Source organism: Anastrepha ludens, chromosome 6 (genome assembly GCF_028408465.1).
Source record: "Anastrepha ludens isolate Willacy chromosome 6, idAnaLude1.1, whole genome shotgun sequence".
Taxonomy (NCBI): domain Eukaryota; kingdom Metazoa; phylum Arthropoda; class Insecta; order Diptera; family Tephritidae; genus Anastrepha; species Anastrepha ludens.
This window is the reverse complement of record NC_071502.1, coordinates 36506972-36524792: the sequence shown is the minus strand read 5'-3', so window position 1 is coordinate 36524792 and position 17821 is coordinate 36506972. Positions and strand designations below refer to the sequence as shown.

Genomic DNA, 17821 nt, shown 5'->3' with positions numbered 1-17821 from the left:
CTAAATCGCAATCACCTTGTATAAATGCGCCTCGCGATTCAAAAACTAATTTTATTTATGTATTCGATGCCTTCTGGTTCGTTGTTGTTTGCGAAACTGCTATATCTTCACAAAGACAATCTGGATGTATGCCACTAAGCTCAGGGGTATGGCATGTGCTAACAAAAATTGATTTAATACAAATGTTTTATTCCAAAATGCTTAAAACACTGACAGGAGTATCGTGGAATATTTGTAATGAAAATATTCACAGAGTTCTGGAAGTATCTATGGTTAAGACTGAAGCAAAAAACGGCAAAGAAAAGTACTCACTAAAATTGCTAACACATCCAAGCCTGTTGATATTTTGCAGAACGTGTTTTTTTAAGGTGGAGAAACTTGATTGAAAATAAAATGTAAATACATAAATTGTTGTATCCCTGAAATTTACTTTATTTTACATATATTTTTATTACATTAATAATCGAGCATGATCTCGGGCTTTTGGCAGCTCCAAATGGCGTGAAGATCTTGTAATCTGTGTGGCGCTGTACAAAACTGTTCCTCTATTTGTGGAACAAGGTTAAGGCACACAACACAAATCGGCAGAAAGGTCGCCGAAATACATCACAAAGTTTGTAAGTTAAATAATAAGGTGGCGCAAAATTAATCATCCAATTTTGTTTTGGAATAACTTTTTTACTATATAAAAAAATGATTTTTAGTGAAGGAAACCTTTATTTTCACTTTACGCACTCCATTGCTTGTCTCTACTGTGTATACTGCATCTGTCAGTTCACAAATGTCAAACATGTTTGACGTAAGGCCGATAGTTCCAGTTGCCTTATTCATGTAATGTAATTATTTATAGAGAAATTTCATGCTAATAAATAAATAATTGACGTATGACGCTAGTTGCAAATCTATAGTAAATCTTCCGGCAGGGTGATTAATTTTGCGCCATCCACATGTATTTTCTACTGAAATTGGGTGCCATTACACGGGTAACTTAAATGAGATCTAATTTTCAGTAAAAAATTCATTATAATTAAGTAAGCTTTAATTATAAGAAAAAACTTCGTTGTAATTGTCTTTAAGTTTTAGTCTTAAGGCCTCTTCTTTCCGCCAAGAGTTAGCAAGTGCAAATAGATGAAGTAACGCGGTCATTGAGCTCCCTTAAATTACATTTGTTTGTACGACAGTGAGTTATACCAGTCTAATGAGCTATAGCCATACTTGCTAGCGGCGAATCTTGCTCGATAACTTTGTTTTTGCTTTTACAAACAAATTTTTCGTTATGTTAATCGAGCATAAAGATAGCGAGGGGGGAAATGGCGAATAGAAGAGGCCTTTAGATTTATCTTCTAACATAAGTGCACTCGGCTATCTTTTGATAAAGTAAACAATATTTTCTTGTGTGTGCCATTTGTATATACCTATAGTGGGTATATATATATATTATATATATAATATCGTGGTCAGTAGCTTTGCAAGTGCAAATAGGTGCAATTTTTTACCAACGCCCTCATATTTTGGCACGGATTCGCATTTGCATGTGTGGGTAGGGGAGTTAATTAGCCTCATCACAAAATATTTTTTTTCAGATTTCAAAAGCTCCCAATAAACTTTTGCGAAACAACTTAATACTATTACAAATATATGTATTTGGCAATATTATTCTTATATTTATACCCACTAGGCTCTTACAACTGGCCACCAAATGTATTATTATCTGCTGTCCGTCTGCGTGCCAACCAAGCTTAAAATTGAGCTACCCACCAAGTTTAGTAATACCAAAGTTATACTTAGACTAAGGCAAATAATTATGTCATGACCATATAACGGTAATTTTCAAAATTGCTTAAATTTTGTAAGAGGGAGGGTTTGAACGATAGAAATATAGATCAGATTGGAGGTACTTTTTCATTCATTGGCATTTCATCATGGAAAGATTTACGTCTTAACAACGTTTACAAATCGACCAATTGGCCAACTAATGGTGTACATAGCCGTTCTATCGAACGCACTATTCGGTTATGCACTATGAGAGTTTTGCCGAAGACCCGGAAGAATCGATTCGAAGCCGATCTCAACAATTTGACCCATCTTATGGCGATTACTCGCAAAGATCTTGGTTTGAAAGCGTATAAAGTACAGCTAGTCAAAATTTGAAGCCGGCCGATCTTCCAAAGCGTCATAATTTCAGTCATTGGGTTCTTGAAAAGCTCGTCGAAGATCTGCATTTTGGGACCCGAATTTCGTTCAGCTTTAAAGCCCATTTTTGCTTTAATGGCTACGTCAATGAGCAAAATTGCCATATTTGAGCTAAAAAGCAACCCGAGCCATTCAAGAATAGCCATTACATCCATTGAAAACAACCGTTTGGTGCGACCTATGGGCTGGAGGAATCATTGGGCCATATTTCTTCAAAGACGAGGTTGGCGCTAATGTAACAGTGAATGGCGAACGCTATCGCGCCGTGATAAATGACATTTTGATGCCGGAAATTGACACCAGTGATCTCCAAAACACGGAAGGGGTTGGTTCTAACAAGACTGCGCTACTTGCCGTACAGTCCATGAAACAATGGATTTACTGCGGCGTCATTTCGGTGAGCAATTTATCTCTCCTATCGGACCGGTGGATTGGCCACCGAGATCGTGTAATATGACACCTTTGGACTTTTATTTGTGGGGATATATAAAGTCGAAATGCTTTGTGGATCAACCAACTTGGAATGAGGCATTGGAAGCCAAGATTACTAAACTTATTCACGAGATACCGACCGAAGTCCTCCAGCGAGTCATTCGAAATCGCTGTTTGTGGATGGCCGAATTACGGTGCAATTGCAGCCATCTTTTGAAAGGGATTATCTTTAAAAAATAAATGTCATGAATGGTTCCACACAAAAATAATAAAGATTGTCCAACAATTTTAATCCGATACCTCTAAATTGATCACTCTTTACAAGTGCATAGCTTTCTAGGACTATACAAACAACACGCACAGAAAGTACAAAGAATATACGAGTATTACTCTTGGCTAAGAGCAAATAAAGTCACTTACGCAAAAATAAGTGAAATTGGTCAATAGTCATCTCCATTTGCCATTTAATAGCAATATTGAAAATAAAAATAAAAGCTATATATGCATGTCAGTAATCAGTACAAGCCAAGGCACATTGAAAAGATAATAACAGTAGAGCATTACAAAATTCCTTTTAAATTACTCTAAACTGTCAATCTTTGTTTATATATTTGGACTTCCTACAGACCAAAAGCAAAAACAAAACACATTGGTCTTGTTGTTTTTGCTCTACTCCTACTAGCTGCTCAATGTGCTTAGGTACAGACGAATTTCTCGATTTAGGACGATATAATCTCCAGTACGGGATGTTAAAAAAAGGAATGTAAAATATATAAGGAGACAATAGTATGGGTCAAAAGTTTGAGGCAGGGCACATCTATAAGTAGATTAAGTAGAACCTGATGTAACACATTTTATGGTAGTAGTTCTAGCCAATAATATAAGTAATAACAACGCCTCAAATATGTAACAGAACACAAAATATCTTTCAGGTCGAAAATTATTATTATTATGCGAAACAGCTAGGCTACTATGGTCGCAGATAAATAGGAAAAGTACATAGGAACTGCTTAGCCTTTAAATATTTTATTTTAGGTAAATATTTTTTCTATTCTCTTACGGAACTGTCTTATTGCTATAGTTAACTGAAGTGAAACTACTCAAATGAAGTGTCCTAGACACCACTTTTGGATAAATGCATGTATCTCGATAACGACTTGATAAAACTCGGTTAAATTTGGTACATGTTTTGATTCCCTCCTCATTTATATGCGTCATGAATTGCATTGATACCGAATAGAAACCAATCCCACTTTTTATAGGTTAAGACTAAATTTGCGTCCATCCATCTGATGTTACGAGCTATAACTCTTATTGTTTTTGAGTTTGTTCGATTCCAAAAATGAACAGCCAGCCGAAATAAAATTTTACCATGATGTGCGCGTGTATATAAAGTTCGGTCCGGTCCAAATGAAGGATACATGATTTTTAAAGTACGATTACATTTTAACTTATTGTGCATTTAGACAGAATTGAGTCATTTTGGCTTTTTATTTCGTTAGGTTGTGTGGAATCGTTTCTTGTGTCTTCTACAGTTGGTGATTTGATTTTTTGTATACCCATTTTCCTTCGTTCCGTTTCGGTCACTGCAAAATAAAAATAAAATAAAACACATTTAATAAATATAATTTTAGTATTTAGAAAAGATTCATACTAAAGTTACTCGTGAAAGAAACTCTTTGTAAGTTTATCAATAAAATTGTTGTACTACAAATTCCCAAATTCCATTGGGTATATGCGAATGTTATCGAGTAGCTCTTCGCGACCGAGAAAATAAAACATTTAATAGACATAGAATAGAATACAGACAATGCCAAATTACAAACAAATTGTTTTAGGGAAGCAAACTCGAACAAGTTCTGATGCATGCAATTGCAATTGATGTCGAACAGGCCGATCCATCAAATAGCCTCAAATGAAGAAAGGATAACTGATATCACCACCGTGGGATTTATTGCTAATCGCTGCTTATGTGAACATACTTTTACAGACTACTTAGCGAAAGGAGTTACACATTATAAACTTACACTCAACAACATTTCATTTCTGACTTAGGCAAAGAAAAATCTATGGCTAAACAATCTCAGAGAATATTAAACTCATTCAAGGCTCTAGAAATAAGAGCGTTAGAGGCATAGAGAGTTCGGACACACTCTGTTCAAAAAATATCCCTATTAAAGAGCAACAAATGCACCATATCTTCTGTGAATTGGTGTTATTCACCCTTAATAATACCAAAAATAAAAGTGAGCGAGAAAACAGTTTTTCTGCTTTGCAGAGATTTAAAGTTAATTAGTGCATCTAGTATGCATGAGGTAGTTTATTATTATTTCCTATGGTTCCAGGGGGGATATTCAGGAAATTGGAATGAAAAAATTTAATGAGCGAAGTGCAGAACGAACTTTTTTCAAACTTGCTCGATTAAGATGCTCGACATTCGTGATAAGGTCTCAAGATAAAAAAGCATATTCCAGCTTGGAGCATACGAGCGACATATGTAAATAATAGCTCAAGAGTATAGGAATCTATAAATAATTCGCCTGATCAAAACGCTGTATGAGGGTTCTGAACTGGCAGTACTGCACAATGGGAATGAGAATCAACTACACTAACAATAACCAATGATAGATGGCAAAGAAATGGAGTTTGTTGATAGCTTCTGCTACCTGGACTGCACTATAGTAGCGGACGGCGGAGTAGAGGAAGATGTCAACACCAGATTGAGCAAGACGAAGGCTACATCCGGGCGCTTGTGGAAAATTTGAAAATTTGAGCAAACTCGCAAATTTCCCGAAACACCAAACTGAGGATATTCAACGCATATGACAAGTCGATGCTGCTGTATCGAAGTGAAACGTGGCTTGTTTCGAAAACGATCACGCAGAAACTTCAATGATTCACCAACAAATGCTTGAGTATAATATGCAGAATATTCTAGCCCAAAATAATATATAATGAAGAACTCTGGAGACAAACGAACGAGGAGTCCATCTTACGCCAGCTAACACGCAGAAAATAGAGTTCGATGAGCTACGCTCTTAGAAAACCGTCCAACGGCATCACAATAATGGCCCTAAATTGGAATCCTTAGGGAAGCAGAAGCAGCCCACAAGCTGGGACAATGCTAAGACGATAGCATCTAACGGCGTCTGTTGGAGAAGCATGCAGAGGCCCTATGCTGCCTAAAGGAGTAATCAGGAGAAAAGAATTGGGATGTAGGAAGCGAGGAAGCACTGAATATGACTTAGATGAGTATTAAATGGAATTAATGGAATTCAAGTGCCGGACGAAGTGTAACCAACTTCAGACCGCTCGCGCAGCTGATGCACGGGCTAGTTGGCTAAATGACAGTCCAGACTATTGTTTACAAGCGCGCGGAAGGATTTTGCCGAGAGTAAACGCAAAACAAGAAAATCAGTGATGGATTTCCAACGTAATAGTGTGATTGCATTATATTTGGTTGGAAAATCACTACCAGAGATTGCTTGTGAGTTCGAGTTCCTTAAAGTAAATAAATTTTTGGTTTACCACATCATTACTCATTACAATGATACTGGTAGCATCGCGAAACGTCATGGAGGTGGTCATCAAAAGACTGCAACGTCACGTGAAATGGTTCAAAAAGTGAAGAAGCGACTTGAGCGAAATCCCCGACGAAGCGTCAATCAAATGACGAAAGAACTGAAAATATCTGAACGTAGCATCCGCCGCATACTGAAAAATGATCTCAAAGTTAAGCCTAACAAGATCTAAAAGGCGCATGATCTCACACTAAAGCAGCAACAAGTCATACATACCTTTTGCGCAATCATTTTTTAATATTTAAGGTTTAGTAAATTTGCAAAACCTCTCTCAATATTGTTGGTGAAAAAACAATACAAATATATGGTATTAATTAAAACAAAGATAAAAGCAAGCCTTTGGTTCAGAAAATAATCAAATTAAGTTGTACACCATACTGTATACCATTAATATTTATAGCTAATCACATAAAACATTTATATTAAACAATTTTCGCTTAAGAAGAAGTTTAATTTTAAGTATTAATAATTCAGATTTACTTACGGAATATTTCATACACCTTGTAAGCATCATTCTCTGTTTTCACTTGCAATCTTTGATACCTTTCGAGAGTAACTACTTTACTCTCCACACATTTTCTCATCTCTAATAATCCGGGCGCACCAATTTTGTCGTACAAGTTTAAGCCAGCATCCCAGAAGTAAGGAAGCTTACATTTCACAAGGCTCGTTTTTAAGTCGTTAAACATCTGCAATAAACGAACCGGAAACATTTAATTTGTTTACACCTTAGTAGATATAAGTATTTATATTTATTATACGAGTATATGTATGTACTAGTAGGCTGGGCAAACGTTGTCCTGCTGCACGCCACCTTCTGTATATGGTAGATTGCATATTTTGTATGTTGATCACCTTTTACCATATCTCGTTTTAGTCGGGTACAATACATAGACAGGTCACATGTATTGGAGATATCCTTGTGATGTTTCATTTTATATATTGTAGAATTTTACAAAAGATTGTGCTTATTGTTCGTTACGATAGAAAACAACTATTTCTAGTTTCGGTTAAATGGGTAACATTGGATGGTGTCCAATTGATCACATTTCTGTTGAAGGCGCTTTACCGTGAAGGTACAGTTGAATATGTAGAGAATCAACCGCGATTCCTCAATGTGGAGTCAGGGAAACATTTGAGAATTCCTTAAAGTTGCGGAAGAGTGTGGGAGGTTACCGTATGATTGCAATACAAAGAAAAATGTTTTAATATTTAATACATTTTAATTTATTCTAATAATATTCAGGTGTAATTATTAAAATTAAATTCCTTAATTAGAGGTTGATTTTAAAGTCTAAATTATATTGTTATTTTGAGTTGCAGTATCAAATTTTTATTTAATGAAGTGTAATTTGGTGAACAGTGTTTTAGGTTACTCCATCTTTTGCCAATATGATGAGAGTTGATGATTCATCCATACGTGAGCAGGCAACGTACAATTGGAAACAAAAGAAACACGGGTTTTGTACGTCCAGCTCATAAATTTATGTTGCCTGCACTTGGGATTTATTGATTGAAATTAGAGATTGAAGTCGTTTCAACGGGATATGTGTGACTGATGGTACCATTGGTTGACAGCTAAGATCGAGGTTGTAAAAGACTTCGTATATTTAGGAACCAGCCTTAACACCGATAACAATGTCAGCCTTGAAATCCAACGTAAAATCTTGCCAACAAGTGCTACTTTGGACTAAGTAGGCAATTGAGCAGTAAAGTACTCTCTCGACGAACAAAACTAACATTCTACAAGACTCTCATCATGCCCGTCCTAACGTATGGCGCAGAAGCGTGGACAATGACAACATCCGATGAAGCGACGCTTTGAGTGTTTGAGAGAAGATTCTGCGCAAGATTTTTGGACCTTTATTCGTTTGGCAAAGGCGAATATCGCAGGCGATGGAACGATGAGCTGCATGAGCCTTAGGACGACATAGACATAGCGCAGCGAATAAAGATCCAGCGGCTACGCTGGCTGGGTCATGTCGACCGAATGGATACAAACGCTCTGGCTCTGAAAGTATTCGATGCGGTACCAGCTGGTGGTAGCAGAGAAAGAAGAAGGCCCCTTCTGCATTGCAAAGATCAGGTGGAGAAGGACTTGGATTCACTTGGTGTGCCCAATTGGCGCCGATTAGCATGAGAAAGAAACGACTGGCGCACTATGTGAAACTCGGCCAAAATCGCGTAAGCGGTTATCGCGCCAATTAAGAAGGGAAGAGAAATTTTGATTCCGGGATTTCGGACTATCCCGGTATTCATTCTGGGATTCACATTGGGACATAAGTTTTTAAATACGGGTAAAAATGCAATAACTGAAAGCATTTAACCGTACTATGAAATAAACCATTTGAAGTTTAAGATAAACTGATCTTAAATTCACATATTTACAAATCGTAATGTATTGCATATTTCAAATGCTACTTACTATAAAAACCATGTGATTTAATACGTTACAAAAAAGGACAAACGGTGCCTTGGTCTGGTGGTCGGCACTTGAGAAAAAGACTGTGATAAACGTATGGAAAGTATGTAAAGCGGTGCGAGTCTCTGCATAGGCAGGACACTAAAGACTACGCCCACGGCAGCGATGAATTTCATATTGAATCTATTACCGATTGAGGCCCACAGCAAACTACTGGCGGCAAAATCGGCGCTCAGCTCCTCATAAAAATATCTGCCGTTCGGAGTCGGCTTGAAACTGTAGGTCCCTCCATTTGTGGAACAACATCAAGACGCACACCACAAATAGAAGAGGAGCTCGGCCAAACACCCAAAAAGGGTGTTTATTCCATAAAACAAATATAGTTAATCGTAAACATATAATGTTTGTATAAATTCAAATCTTTGTGCATAAAGCTTCACTAAGTAAATTAAAACAAGCTTCTTGGATAGTGAAACGCTTTTATTGCAATCAAATGTTGTACTAAATAAGTTTATACTTCTGTCAATTCGAAATTTCACATATTTTAGGGATCACGGGATTAACATTACCGGTGAACCTTTTCACGACCAAACTTTAGCCGTTGCATAAACTAAGCGGGCTTACAGTACGAAGCAGAATTACCGACCTACGACGTACAGAAGGTGTGGACAATATCAAACCGTTAATCGGGTCTCAGCGAATTTGAACGAATCAGCTAATTTGCTGACGTAATAAGGGAGAGGGCAGCTACTTATTTACAACAGAGATCCTCAAACACTGAGAACGGCAAAATTAACGTAGCTACTAGTCATGTTACTTCGTTGCCGTCTGATTGTGGTCTATGTTCTGAACAACGAGTTATTGGAAGTTCGTAAGAATCCTTGTGAAATAAGCAGATAATCCTGCTGTCAAGTCCCCTATGACGTAGCTGCTAAAGTTACTCTCACAATTTCGCTTCGGAGGGTCAAATCTTGTAAACTATCAGTCGGGATTTACATGTGCGTGCATGCGAGTATAAATTGGTTTAAAAATATCCTTGTAGGATAAGCGAAATAAAATGAGGATGAAGAGAAAATATAATACAATTTTGGTACAAGATAAAACAAAAGTTAATAGTTATTTCTGCAAAATAAATGAGTGATATGTTCAAATACAGGAGTATGCATTACATGTTTATACTTACTTCCATTATAACGAAATTTATGGACTTATTCCAAAAACAAGTAGACTCTGTTGATGCTCTCCATAGAAATATCGTTTTTATATAGTAACTCTTTAAGTTGCTCATATTTTGATGTCTATCGCGAAATTTTTTCATAATCCTCAGCGCATTTTTTAAATTTTTTTTATCTTTTATAATTTCATTCTCGAGCGAGTCATACGAAGCTCGAAATGACGTTATGCTTAGTGTATCCTTTAGCGGTTTGGGCACAGCGTCCCAATTGCCCGGGATATTCTTTAACACAGCTTGCGAAGAGTTCAAAACAATCGCTGGCACGAAATCTACAGAATATTTGTAGGGGGTATAGATAAAGATCGTATGTGCTGGACCTTGCTTTCTATAGATTATAGTTGATACGATATTTTTGTAGATAATTTGCTTGTTTAGATCGTCTAAGGCTTTTGTAAAACAGCGCTCTAGCCAACTTTGAAGTAGTTTTATTGAAAGTAGATTGTTGTCCGTTACCCATTTTTTCAAATATTTCAAGATATCAGCATGTTGCTTTTGGTTTGCAATAGTTCGAAACACTTCTGTCAAATCTAGTATAACATTTCCTGGTACGTTTCGATCCTTTACAACAATAATTCGATGACTTTCTGGTAGCTTAAGGCGGAAAACCAGATCGTACTCGTCAGGGTACTTTACTTTCAAGTTGTCGCCGTAACTTCCTAGAATATACAAAATTAATCAAATACATATGGCACACTTCATATAAAAAATAAAGATAAACAAATTTCCTCAAAAGTAAAAATCGTTTTAATAACTTTTATACATAAGTTCAACTCGGTTAGTAGTACTAAAACACGTCGGCTATAGAAAAAGACAAACGAATATTTTCTAAAACTAGTAATGATATTCGAAACTGTTTAATACTTTGTAAGAGCATTCTCTTTCATCTTTTAAACCTCCGGACCTTGATGGGATACTTCCAAGAAACCCTGGACTGTTTTCTCTCACGGCTAGTGGAAATTTTCAAAACGTGTTTAAACTAAGGCTATATTTAGGGTGGAAAACTGCATTAGTAGTTGGGTAATCTCTATGCTAGAAACCAAGATTATCAAAGCTAATATGGGAAATATCAACATAACTAAGAGGATAAATAGAGGAACTTCACAACGAGGGGTAATATCTCCACTTCTTTTGTTATGTGGGGTAAGCAAAATCTTGATTGAACTTAGTAGAGGTGGGGTAAAAGCGGTGACGTATGCTGATGATGTGGTGGTAATAGCATTAGGACTGTATCCTAATACGAATAGTGGGATCATTCAAATCTGGGTCTCGGGACATCGGAACATTGAAAGAGATGAAAAAGCCGTCATGGCTTCTGATTTATGGGAGAGTAGGCAGCCAAAATGGGTATCCCATACAATATGTACTGCCATAGTTGTACTCAAATGGAGGAAAAGGAAACTATCCAAAGAAAAAGAAAGTGCTAAACTTTGTTTTGTACTAAAATATGCTGAACAGTATTTTTTTTTGAGTAATCACTAACTTACACTTTCCCGCACTTAACTAAACTATTTCAATATCTGCAGCAAGTTTCATGGCTGCACAAGAAAACAACTGATTTTGGGAAACAAAAGAAAGTAAATTTTGAAAACATAGAGGTTTCTTCACCGAATGGAAGAGTGCATTCTTATAGAGGTGATGTAGATGAAAATATGATAGCTTAGAAGGTATTAGTGGAAATGCATATTCATGATAAATATTTTAATAATACACAAGTGAATGAAAAAGTTTCCAAAATTGCATTGAAACGTCTTGCCTATGGCAATTTCCTGGCTACTTTCTCTTATTACAAAAAGAAATTATTCTCATTTAATTTAAGTCTAAAGCATAATACTAATTTTTACAGATCTCTTAACGCTAATATGAGCTTATATTAATAAAAATAATTAAATAAATTAAAAAACAAAGTTCAAAAATTCATGAAATTCTTCTCTGACATCGAAAAATCAAGCGAATTAAAATCGAGATCTCATTAAATTCTTTAAGTGTGCAGGTAATAGGAGCAGAAGCATTAAGTAATTTTAGGTAAAATAAAAGTAAATGCCCCGTAACAGAGAGTATTTCATGAATCTTCTACTTGCTAGAGACTTTAAATCGTCACCAAAAGCATTTTGAATCATAAACAATTTCTCACTGGCATCTTTGCATTCGAAATAAAAAGCAGTGCTGCCAAGGTGAATCTATTCAAAGTGGTGGCATTCGAGCAACAACATTTTCTAATTAGAACTGTCAAGGGAAAGAGCATACAAGAAGAGAATTTATGACAATTAAATAAAATTAGTTTGTCGCACATTCACAACACAACAACAACTTTCCGTCATTTCGTTTTATGTAGGATGTTGATTCGTTCATGTGAAGCGGGTATATATGAACCGTTTTCTTTGAAAGTGGTGTAAGTCCATTTTGACAAAAAATTAGTTAACCATAACCAACCAACAAGGCAATGTCGCAAGTATCGAGTTCAAATTTTTTGGATGTCGCAAGTACTGAGTACGTAATGGAAAAATTTTTTATGTTGCAAGAATCGAGGTCTCCATTACCTACTCAGTACTTGCGACATCCAAAAAATTTGGTGTGCAAGTACCGAGACCTCGATTCTTGCAACATAAAAACTTTTTCCATTACGTACTCAGTACTTGCGACATCCAAAAAATTTGAACTCGATACTTGCGACATTGTCTTGTTGCTTTTGGTAACGGTTCCTTAGATTCAATAAAATTCGGGGAAGTCCCGATTTATTTCGGAAATGAATTACTGTGATTGGCTAATTCTCTTACGCACGTGTATTTTGGGACATTTGAATCAGTTTTAACGGACCTTTCATTGAGTGCGGTCTCACAATGGCAAGGAAAAAATGTACGTTGCTTACAATAAAGCAAAAAGCTGAAATTTTAAGGAAGCTAAGTGAAGGATTTTCTATTGATGCCTTAGCCAAAAGTTTTCACGTGCACAGGTCAACAATAAGCCGCATTAAGAATAAGAAGAACACCATAAGGAAGTTCCTGGCGCATGCTGAATCTGGTCCTGGGAAGAGAAAAACGTTTAAACCTGCAGAGCTTCCTAAAATGGAAAGAACATTGATGAAATGGTTTGCAAATCAACGAGACAAGAATTTACCAATCACTTCTGATATGCTTAAACAAAAGGCCAAGTTTCTCCATGCCAAAATTCAGGAAAAATCGGGGGACTTCCATGCTAGCAATAGTTGGATTACAAACTTTAAAAAAAGATATGGAGTAAGAAGACTCAAAATATGTGGAGAAAAACTTTCGAATAAGACTCATTCAGCTAATCCATTTTTACAAAAACTGAACAAAAAAATTGCTGATTTAGGTTTGACCAAGGACTAGATATACAATGCCGATGAATCTGGTCTCTTTTGGAAGCTTTTGCCTGATAGAACTCTTGTGCGGTCAAAAGAAACTTCCGCTCCAGGACATAAAATCAGTAAGGAAAGAATAACTTTTCTGGCTTGCACGAATGCATCTGGAAATCACAGGGTAAAACTAATGGTTATTGGGAAATCATTAAACCCACGATCACTTAACAATTTTACGGATATTCCAGTTGTCTACAAAGGAAATAAAAGTGCTTTGATGGCCTTGGCTTTGTTTGAGGAATGGTTTCACAAAACATTTGTTCCAGAGGTACATCTGGTCCTCTTTGTTTGTAAAAAATTTCGTTTATTAATTTAAATTTCCTAAAATTGCAGGTAAAAGGGTACCTTCGTGCCGAAAATCTTCCCGAAAAGGCTCTATTGCTTATTGATAATGCTCCATGCCATCCCAAAGACGCCGAGTTAATGAGTAGAGATGGTCAAATATCTGTAATGTGTCTTCCTCCAAACTGTACTGCACTTATACAGCCCATGGACCAGAATGTTATAAGACTTACGAAATTGAACTACAAAACAAGCCTTTTAAGTGACATCGTTCGCCGTGGAAAAACAATAGACGAATCTCTGCGAAACATCAACTTAAAACACGCAATATGCTTTTTAGCTAATGCCTGGAATGCTGTTAATGTGACCTCCATTCAGTCATCATTTCAAAAACTGTTTGAGGTAACATCCGAATGCGATAGTGAAGATGTCATCCCTCTTTCAGAGTCACGCTCACAGCTTGTTGAAGATACATCCAATATTCAAGCAATTTCAAATTTGCTTCAAGAAATAGAACCATTGCAGCAAATATCCGATTCTGGAATTGAGCAATGGATTGCTGAACCTATTTTGGAGTCTTTTGAACAAAACGAAGATCCCTGTATCAATTGTGACCTTACTGATGGTGAAGAAACAAACAACGTGGTAGTAAATACGAAGAAAGTTACACAGGAGGAGACTATATCAGCATACAATATTTGCTTAGAATGGGCTGATCAAAATAATGCCTCTTTAGACGATATTATGACGCTCCAGAGACTTAGAAGCAGCGTAGTACTGAACAACCGAGCTTGCACAAAACAAAGAAAAATTTCAAATTTTTTTAGTTCACCATAAAGTATGTGAGTCTTTCTATATTTATGTATATGAACGAATTAAACTTAAGCGTATTGAATTAAAATACGTATTGAAAATAATAAACTTATTTTCCAACAAAATTCTTTCAAAAAATTGCCTTTTATTTCATACAAAAAAAAAATACTCGCGCGACAACCTCAATTCTTGCCCCGAGCCCTGATCTCATTATGTGCCAGAATCGAGGTACTACTATATATAATATATACTTTATACTTCTATAATATATACCTGGAAATATATCGTGAGTAGTAAATATTATGATCTAAGTTATTTTATTGGAATTGTTGCTCAAACTTCAAACGCGATTTTCCGAAAACTATTTTTTTGAGATAGTCGTCATGATATCTCAAGTTCTACTTGACCGATCGCTTTAAAGTTTGATAAGATTTTTTTTATTATACATCTGTCTATCGCGCCTGCCTCGGATTCTGAAAAATTTAAGTTTGAAGTATTTTTAAAAAAATTGAAAAGGTAAAAAATAAGGCCAAAAAAATTTTTTTTTCAGGTTGACGCCATTTTGTGATTTTTTTTCTTTGATTTGGCGTAATCCGATAGTAACATCCTAACTAATGAAGAATGTTTTTAATTTGTTTCTTTTAGAATTTTGTTGGAATCATGTCAACCATGGAGCACTGTTTTTTATGTATCCCCCCACTCCGCCGGCCTACAATTGAACATTGTTTTTATTTTTGACGTGATAACGTCTTATAATTCGATTTAACAGGCTGCACGCACGAAAAAATGTGTCGTTAACTTGCTCATTAGTGTTACCTTGCTTATTTATCGTTACCTTGCTCATTTGTCGTTACCTTGCTCATTTGTCGTTACCTTGCTCATTGCCGTTACCTTGCTCATTTGTCGTTACCTTCCTTATTGTCGTTACCTTGAATGAACTGCAAGCGAAAGCGCGGAATGAACGACAAAGCAAACGAAAGGCAACGTTCGACATCTTGCTCTCTCCTATTTAAGTGAGCGTATATATGTATGTATATGCGCAAATGTACATATATAAATTCACGTATTTGTATTTGCATATGCCTTCTTATTGATTATTATAAATTTGATTTACTTGAAGAATTTAAAATAAAACCAAGTTTGTTAATAATACCTGTTGTTTTAATGTTATTATTATTAATTTTTTTATTATATATGAAGGAAAAAATGTATGGTAATATTTACCACATACCTTATAAGATATGTTGTATACTAATATATGTATATAAACATGCATATACATATACAATTTCGCGCAATTTTCAAAAAGAATAAATCTATATGTAAAGATACAAATCATATGGACATATCAAATATACGAATATATTCCGTACGCAAGCAAATGTAAGCTAATGTGCTTGAACTGCAAGCGAGAGCGCGGAACGAACGACAAAGAGCACAATCGGTCCCCGCGTTCGGCAACGTTCGACATCTGGCTCTGTCCTACTTGAGTGAGCATATATATGTATGTATATGCGCATTTGTATATAAATTCACATATGCCTTCTTCCTGTGTGCATGGTAATGAACCAATTCTCTGCTGAGAATAAACGATGATAGCAAAAATAGGAAATGAGAGGGAGTGTTTAGAGTGTAATGTGTCTTGAGAAAGTCAAATCGATGATGATGCCTCTAAGTGTTGTTGACTTATTAACGTCTGATGCACAATCGAAATTGAAGATATCTTTCATGAATTTGATAAATGTTTCGTCATTTTTCACGTTTGTGTAAATGTCTCTTGACCTATTCCATTGCAATTCCATTTACCTCCTCCTCTATATCCATACAAAATATCTATCAAACAAATAAAATTAAAATTTTGTTTTGAAAATTGCAACCATTCCATCAATATTTTCTTATGACGTTGTCACGTTAAACTATCGTCAGTAAACCGACTTTACAGACAACCTCTTTTTTTTTATAAATTTTTTTTATACTTTTCCAATATTAATAAAAACCATAAAAAAATGGATAGTAAAAATGTTTTCCATTTTGTACCTTAGTTTTAAAAATACCTAAAATTAAGGCATCTAGACCAGAATACCCCTTAAGGTCTTTGATAATTTGAATTAATATATTTTATTGAATATTAATTAAGAATTTTGGGGTTAATCTTCTTGTTTTTGATACGAATTTCGCTTTGGTTCTGTTCAACTGGGCGAAATGCTGCGGCGAATATCACTCGACGTCATCGCTCCGCCCAACAAAATTCGCTCAGCGATTTGATTCTGATTCGGACGATTTATAATTTCGGACATCGGACGATTTATAATTTCTGTAAATGGCGTCGTACGTCAATCATATTTGACACTTTTGAACTACACAGCTGCTATATACAAATATACAAGCAATGGAGTGCGCGAAGATCAAAATAAAGATTACCAAAAATATTTTCTTTATTTAGTAAAAAAAATGATCAAAAACCAAATTGATGATTAATTTTGCTCCACCTTGTATTATATGTACATTTGTGTTATGAAATGCCGGCCATTGTTTAGAATCTTCAAATGCCTGACCAAAGGCAATGAACTTGCTTCACATTCTATCAGACATTATATAAGTACATACATACGTGGAAATTTCTACCGATGAGAATATTACCTTTCAGATACACGCCATTATATAGTCTTGAAAAAACTGCATCTTTCTTTAAGCTTTTAAAAATGTTATCACGTAAATGCTCTAAATGGCACATGTACTCTTTCTTGTACTCCTTGATGTTTATTGAATATGAATTTATGTTAGCAAATATTTCGTGCATTTTCTTATAAATAAACTTGTTGCTTTGATGCACTATTACACTGAATTGCCTGCTGGAAAGTTAATGTATGTATATATTGGTAGTATCAACAAACATTACAGTGCGGATGTATCAGATAAAGAAAGGCAAAATCAAGTAGTCGTAAGTAGAAATTGACACATGAATTCAAAACAAATCACAGTGGCGGCGGTTGGAGGAAAAATATAGAGAAATTCGAATGTTTGATTAGTTTTCTTAAATTTCTAATATACCTACATTCATGTGCAAAAGAAGAGACAATACAAATAAGATCGATTTCCATATGCAAGTGTTTTGTCACGTCTCTGCAAGAATTGAATGGAAACTAATACATACTCAATATTTGCAAAAGAGAACATCTTTTTCTACATTAAAAAATACAAGAACACAAAATAGATAATTGCTCCCGTTGAGAATGAGATAGTCATACAAAACGGTCAACGGGAATTCGTTACCGGCTAGTCATATACATACAATATGTATGTGAAATCAGTTTAGTTTGAAATTCTACGCGCATCTAAACTCAAAATGTCTAAATTTTTGTCGAAAAGCCGAAAATTAAAAATAGTTTATATTGACAGAATTTGAAAATAATAATAATGTGGCTTATCAATAATTATTTTATTATAGTGCTTGACTATTTTCAATGTTTGTTAGGTAATATATAGTA

The 17821-nt window shown here is 35.4% G+C and overlaps 1 protein-coding gene across 1 annotated transcript; it reads right to left on the bottom strand.

Moving 5' to 3' along the window:
* Positions 1–3769: 3769 nt before the first annotated feature.
* LOC128868390 (cyclic GMP-AMP synthase-like receptor) lies at positions 3770–17421 on the bottom strand. The gene is made up of 4 exons (XM_054110418.1): positions 16974–17421; positions 9812–10518; positions 6691–6895; positions 3770–4211 (listed from the first exon to the last, which is right to left on the bottom strand). Exons 1-4 carry the CDS (start codon positions 17131–17133, stop codon positions 4072–4074), a joined length of 1212 nt encoding a protein of 403 aa, XP_053966393.1. The 5' UTR covers positions 17134–17421; the 3' UTR covers positions 3770–4071.
* Positions 17422–17821: the final 400 nt, after the last annotated feature.

Bases quoted from the DNA above. Each gene is read 5' to 3' on its own strand.
- LOC128868390 (XM_054110418.1), bottom strand. From the start codon at position 17,133: ATGCACGAAATATTTGCTAACATAAATTCATATTCAATAAACATCAAG. The intron at 6,896-9,811 runs GTAAGTATAAAC...CGTTTATTGCAG, and splicing joins TAAATTTCGTTATAATGGAA to ATGTTTAACGACTTAAAAAC. The intron at 4,212-6,690 runs GTAAGTAAATCT...TTTATTTTGCAG, and splicing joins CAAGGTGTATGAAATATTCC to TGACCGAAACGGAACGAAGG.